Here is a 6,669-nt window from a genome sequence, read left to right as displayed (position 1 = left end):
CCTCCATGCAAAATTGCAAATGGTCCTTCCTATCTTTATTATGTTGGTTATATTGGCTTAGCGCACCTTGATGGTAATATGCAATGTTTTGTCCTTTCAAAAAAAATCTTAAAAACATTAATGTTTTAATCATTATTTTCTAGAAACATAGTGCATGTCAATCCATAGAATTACCCTCTGATATTGGCTATTGAGATTGTTTTGGTCCTTTAAATGCAGATTAAGACTCTAAGAGCTGAATTTGTAGTTCACCCCCAAGGTATTTACAAAACCGTGGAGGATTTCTGGGATGGTGAAATCTGAAGTGTATGAAGTTCCGATGAAGGCGTGGCATTATATCATGCTAGCATAAATATCTTACTTCTTGTTATTGGTTGTATGCAGATGGATATACTTCCTTTAAAACTGCTGAGAACAAATGCCTTGTTTTTTATGAATGTGTGCACCAATGGATGGGAAGACCGAAAAAGTGCCTTCTTTTACTGAAGGCTTAAAATAATTGCTCGATCATATATTTTTCCCATGTGCTACCATTTTGATTGTTGTATCCCTCTATTCACAAATATTGTATTCAAAGTGTGAAAAATGTGTATCATATTCTAGTTCTTAACCTTAAGAGTATTACATCATTTTTCAAGAAAAAGCAAACACTTTCTACCTTGGCATTGATAGAAAAAGTATAATTTTTAGAAGCCCATAAGGGCATCTTCAACCCGGCTCACCAAATCTCTGCTAGATGTTCAATATGTTCGGACCTCACGGTCGAGACATTTTTAGGCCACCAACGTTATCCCTTATTCCATCCCAAAAGTCGCGGGGGGAGGGGGAGGGGGCCTCTAGGGAAGTCCAGACGCAGACACCACCACCGCAAACTCACTTTTCCCTCTTTTTCCCTTCCTCTTTCCATTGAACAAATGAGCGGATAATTTATTTATTTTGACAGAAAGGCTGTATGGAAACCCCTATAGTATAATTGATGCAACAAATCCAAATTGCAAGTATCATGCCTTAAACCTGGGTGGGTGAAAAGGCATCAGCCCGAACGGATAATTGAGGGATGACATTGGATGACCGTCATCCGGCCGGCTGTCCACCAACATTTGAGGGTGTCTGTTTGTAAGTGAAGATGCCCTAAGTCCTTGTACGTATAATGCAAGGTGTTTAGGGGAGGAGCTTTAAAAAAAATAAAAGCTGGACATCTAATTAGGCATTCCCATATAGATAAGCATGGTGCTTAAGAAAAAAAATGATTTATTTTACTAAGCATCTCCCTCCACTACCTTGCATCGAATGTAAAGGCCTAAAAACCTTCGAAATTTCAACGTTGTACTCCAAAGTGATAGGCACCGTCTAAGAGGCATCTCAAAGGCCAAGGGGGAGAAAAGAAAAGAAACCTCAACCCCCTAGAACCTTGCTGCCATGGCCATGGCCATGGCCATCGCCTCCGCCCTACGCCGCGCCCCCAGGGCGGCGGCCGCCGCGCGCGCCCTTCTCGCCGCCCTGGGCAGCCCATGCGGCGGACGCGTCGGTCCTCCCCACCATCGCGCGGCGCCCATCGCTCCTCTCTCCTCCCTCTCCGCCCCGCAGCCGAGCGCCGTCGCCGACGCCCAGCTCCTCCGGGTCATAACCTACGAGATCTCCCGCGCCCAGCTCGACTGCAGGAGCCGTAACTGGGTAACAGACACGCCTCCCGCACAAAGCTCGTCATTTCTCTCCCCTTCGCTGCAGATGATTCGGGGATAATACTGGTTGATCTGAATATGTAACAATGGATTATGGTCCTGCCAGGCGAAGGAGCTAGGGGAAGGCTTCCCCTTCGAGATCAGAGACAAGGAGGGTACCAACAGGATAACACTCACGAGGACCCATCAGGGCGAGCAGATCGAGGTGGAGGCGCTCCTGCCCAGCCCCGTCGACGGAGCTGCACAAGACGACGGCGAGCAGGAGGAGGAGCACCAAGCCGAGGACGGTAAGAAACAGGGCCACGCCGGTGGCGATGTCCCAAATAAGTACTGCATCCCACTCATTGTGAGGATTCGCAAAGGAGTAGGGGCGGCTTCATGCTTGGAGATCGGCTGCTGCTCCTACCCAACGGGGTTCGTCGTCGAGAGGTTGGAGTTTGAATCTGCTGGTGGAAGTGGAACTGCTTTCAGGTTAGTGTAATGCCATTTGCTTTGTTGGCACTTGATTGTGTGATGGTTTGTCATGGCTGTTCTAGGTTTGCTTACACTGGGTTCACATTGTTTGTAGTGATATTCCTGGGGAGCTTCAGAAGGCTTTGCAACTCTACTTGGGAAGTAGGGGCATCTCGACGCATTTTACTGACTTCATGCATGCTTACATGATAACCAAGGAGTGCCATGAGTATTTGTCCTGGTTGAGAAAACTCAAAGGTCTGGTAAAAGGTTGAATAGGGTGAAAGTTCAAGTTTATTTCTTTCAATCTGGGTGGTAGTTTGGACAAATGGTACTAGGAACGCATTCATATGGAACATGAATCCTACAAAAATGATGTGAGATGGGGCCTAGCATTGTGTAACCTTTGTTATGTGTTATGTTTTTTTTTTAACTTTGTTATGTGTTTGTTTTTGTTTTTTTTTACTTTGTTATGTGTCATGTTACCATGGAGGCAAATGCTACTGCGGAACTTTGTTTTAGCTATAGTTGTACTAGGCCTTGGTCATGGCTTGCATTTGGTTGTCAAGATTAAGCGAGGAACTGACCACTGCAACCATCTCTTCCTATAATATTTCGCACTTTCACTGGTGATACATTTATTGAGTACAAATCCTGGTGAAAAATGCTTACCACTCTGGCTGCTTGTTTGGTTTGAAGCTAAGTTGCTGCGAGTATGCACAAGAATAAGCCTACAAAGTTTGTTACTCCCTCCGATCAGTACGAAAGTTGTACAAAAGCAGCGTCAATTAATATGGATCGTAGGGAGGAATATTAAACTTCTGGCAACCTTAGGTGCGACAAGCTTTGGTTGATATCCAAACAGCCCAATGATTTGAACTGAAGGTCATCTCAGTCCAAATTCCAGAATCATACGACTAACTGAACTATATCTACTTTTTCGAGCTTCGCCCATGAAATGTTGGAAGTCATTCATGATTTGCTCAGTTTGGTGGTTAAACCCAAGGGATGCATGTGTACGCAAACAACATACCTCACATCAATTAGCTTACTATGCTGGATAGAAACATGAGAAAACCATGCATTCACATCACAGCAATGGATTGTACAAACAAAAAAGAGCTTCACATTCTTGCTAACCACCGTTGTTGTACAACACGGTGGCAGAAAGTTCACCAGGTGCAAATTTAGATGCAAACTTAGTAACTTCGCACTGGAATGCACACAGTGAAATTCCCTTAACTACACGAGTCAAAAATCTTGAAAACAGACACTCCCAAGGTCTATCAAATCTAGGGTCAATATGTATGTAGGGTGAAACTAGTCCACTGCCTGGTCCTCAGAAAGATGAATGGCAGAACAGAACGACGGGGACACAAAGAAAACATCCAGCTCACCTGCTCAAAGGAAAATAGAAGCGTGTTAAAGAGGTTGTCCCACTTACTATAGAGTACTCAATAACATTAAAGTGTGGAGTTGTTCAGAAGGGTGTAATGGAATATTTGGAAGTGGAATTGAGGATATGCAGTTCGACAAGAGTAGCCGACCTGAAGCAACATAGAATAGATCTCAGGCAAAAAAGAAAACTTTGATGAACAGTGCCAGAGCAAACTGCAGCACTGATGCACTTGCGATCAAAGCCATCATATCAGCTCCTTCGGTGCATTCCTTCAAGTTTAAAAAGATGAACCAAGATGATGCACCACCAGCACCAGCTATGATGACCCAGCGAAGAAATTCCACAGGAATAAGGAGCAGTATCTGAGGCAAAGAGAAATAGCAGAGCAATCTGTGTTAGACAAGCAAGTCACCCTTTGCATGAAAGAATAGAGTGCTGGCCAAAACACGGGCAACCATAAAATTATCATGGATTATTACTGTGATAGAGCAATTCTCGGACTAGATATTCTTTACATTATACTCTCTCCGTAGCAAAATATAAGACAGCCTACAAAAACGACTTATATCTTGGTACAGAGGTAGTATATAGTTGCATCAATGTGTGAAAATTCCCACGGAAGTTAAATAAAAGGTACATATGCAATATGCTACATGTTCTTGCTTGTAAAAATACGAATATAAATGTATACTGGGATAGAACTTAGATACTTACAGATGCCGGCACGAAGATGAACAGAGAATAGCCCCACATACACCAAAACCGGAGAAGGCTTGGGCGTGATCCAAAGTACTGAAACAGGAAAAAGAATGCAGCAGGTACCACGATAGCATAACCGTACATGACTGATGCCGCCAAACTGAAATAGCTGACATCAAAGTTCCATATATTCAGATCACTTTTCCTTTGCATTAGATAAGTGGCAAAGTTTCCGAATGCAGCCAGCATGAATATCAGTGTAGTGGTGATCCATAAGGGTCCATACCTGTGGAATAAAAAATGATTTATCACAGATCAAAAAGTAAGGGTATAATAATGCAATAAGAAACTCAAGTGCAAAAGTGGGTGAGAAGTTCCTTCAAATTATTACTTGCCATGTTCCCCTAAAAATTATGTTGCTAGCATAACAAACCCCATCTGCTATACAAATTACAAGTTACAACATATATATCTGAGTACTGTTACACCATACTTGGTATTTCTCTAGAATTTCTATTACATTATCACACTTCCCCAAATTAAAATTTCCATCTGATGCCACTATGCTAATGCTAGTATTGCTTCACTACACAGTTCTGGCATGTTCCAACAGTACTCTCAATAATACTGCAGCATATGCACGTGCTACAACTTATGATATCACCCAACATGTTAACAAATAGTGTGGTCATCTTTTGTGAATTGCCCTTGTTGTGAGATATATACTTGACCATTTGCCTCAAATCATTTACCACCAACTGACTCAAAAATTTCAAACGTGGAAGCAGATGGCAGATTGGCAAGACACTTACATGTCAGGATTAGCATCTATCTTCCTGAAAAACCCATCCATTGGATAAACTGAACTGATAAGTCTGTCAACAACGACATCAGTATCAACATTGAAATATGGAGTATAAGAGGCAACATTGAAGTATCCTTTCCAGTTTGTCTGTGTTTCTACATCTCCACCTGCAAAGAGGGTAAAAAGGATTTCAACATGGAACAACAGATGCAAAAGAAACATCGTCGACATGCAATTTAAAATGAAATATTGAGAAAAATCCTATCATCTATGCATTGTCTGGGATAAAGGCCAAGGTAACAAACAAAGAACAAATGCATGACAGTGCTTTCTTTGGACTGGAGACTGCTAGAAGATCATAATTACATTATTTTTCGGAAGATCAAAAACACTGCACCGTAGGCAAACAATAGCAGTCATGAAATGCACGATATTATCATCATGTGCTCGATACAACAGCTATAGTACGCAATCTCTACGACTCATCCAAACAGAAGTTGCTATAAGCTCTATGTTAATATTTTGCACACGCAGCTTTAACAAAGTATTACCAGGATATATACACACTAATATCACATCGGGATGGAAACCATGGGGAGGTCATGTGCTTTGTTCAAGATTTCTCACTCAAGAGACATCACAGCTATACTCAGGCCCTTTCGAACTGAAATCTATAAATCCTACACTTGGGCCATTGGAATGTAAATACAAATCTCATAAGCTAGTACCCACTAAACCAAAACATATCCGCACCCATTAACCTGATACATTGTGTATGCGGAGCTGGATTTATTCGAATATTGCAGACAAACTATTACTGTGGATGGAACACGCTGGTAATTAATTTAACAGGCCAATTTGTTACCTAGAGGACTCCCTGGAGGCTGGTACCCTCCTCCGTTGGCAGCAGGAGCAGGCGGAAACTGCTGAAGGCGCGAGGTGGCAGCGGCATTTCCAACTGAAATGTAATTAATGACAATTAATGTAACCTCAAGCCAGCAGCGCCAGCAGCAGAACTAATCTGAAACGCACGCGCGCGCGCACGTACCTTCGGCGGGGGCACCGGGCTTCCTCTCATCGGGAGCCACAGCCACAGCCTGCAGATGCAACAGAATCAATCAGCCCAGCTCAACAACAACGCCAACCCTAGCGAAACGAGATGCAGGAAACGATTAGGGGGGAAGGGCGTGATCGGTACGGGGACGGAGCCGAGGAGGTGGCTGGTGGGGAGGCTGGCGTAGCCCTCGTCCATGGCCGCTCGTGCGTGGTCGCTGCAGTCGTCGCCTATCGGCAGCTGCGCATGGCCGCGTCGCGTCGCCGGGAGTGGGGATTTGGATCGAGGATTTTTGGCGAGTGGGGAGGGAGGAGGGGGGAAAGGGGAAAACTCTGCCGTGGGGAAGTCGTCGTCGCACGGCCCTCGTGCTTTGCTTCGGAAAGAAGGAGGTCGCACCTCGTGTGGCTGGGTTTTTTTTTTTTAGAAACCCTCGTGTGGCTGGTTTTTTCTCCAGGGTAATAGCTAAATTTTATTGATCAAAAACCACATGAAGTAGAATATAAAAAGACCGTGGGGTTGAAATCAAACATGACGCCCCTTGTGTGGCTGGTGTGTGGTGTAGTGGTCTCACTCGTGA

General features: G+C 43.8%; 3 protein-coding genes across 3 annotated transcripts in view; 2 read left to right on the top strand and 1 right to left on the bottom strand.

The window, feature by feature from the left end:
- Positions 1–303, top strand: part of LOC119350550 (NADPH-dependent aldo-keto reductase, chloroplastic-like) — a 2,524-nt gene extending 2,221 nt beyond the window's left edge. Inside the window, exon 4 of the mRNA XM_037618321.1 lies at positions 220–303. Within this exon, the coding sequence (XP_037474218.1) occupies positions 220–303 (84 nt within the window). The remainder of the gene's footprint in view (positions 1–219) is intronic.
- Positions 304–1,428: 1,125 nt separating this feature from the next.
- LOC119307797 (uncharacterized protein At2g39795, mitochondrial-like) lies at positions 1,429–2,565 on the top strand. The gene is made up of 3 exons (XM_037583879.1): positions 1,429–1,674; positions 1,789–2,153; positions 2,251–2,565. Exons 1-3 carry the CDS (start codon positions 1,432–1,434, stop codon positions 2,408–2,410), a joined length of 768 nt encoding a protein of 255 aa, XP_037439776.1. The 5' UTR covers positions 1,429–1,431; the 3' UTR covers positions 2,411–2,565.
- A 633-nt stretch (positions 2,566–3,198) lies between these two features.
- Positions 3,199–6,456, bottom strand: LOC119347020 (protein YIPF1 homolog). Its single transcript, XM_037616048.1, has 7 exons — positions 6,237–6,456; positions 6,087–6,135; positions 5,904–5,996; positions 5,046–5,205; positions 4,249–4,519; positions 3,683–3,896; positions 3,199–3,532 (listed from the first exon to the last, which is right to left on the bottom strand). Exons 1-6 carry the CDS (start codon positions 6,288–6,290, stop codon positions 3,705–3,707), a joined length of 819 nt encoding a protein of 272 aa, XP_037471945.1. The 5' UTR covers positions 6,291–6,456; the 3' UTR covers positions 3,199–3,532; positions 3,683–3,704.
- Between the last annotated feature and the right edge of the window lie 213 nt (positions 6,457–6,669).

This window comes from Triticum dicoccoides, chromosome 1B (assembly GCF_002162155.2).
Source record: "Triticum dicoccoides isolate Atlit2015 ecotype Zavitan chromosome 1B, WEW_v2.0, whole genome shotgun sequence".
Classification (NCBI taxonomy): Eukaryota; Viridiplantae; Streptophyta; class Magnoliopsida; order Poales; family Poaceae; genus Triticum; species Triticum dicoccoides.
Note: the sequence above shows the minus strand (reverse complement) of the source record. Positions and strands in the feature narration are given on the sequence as shown.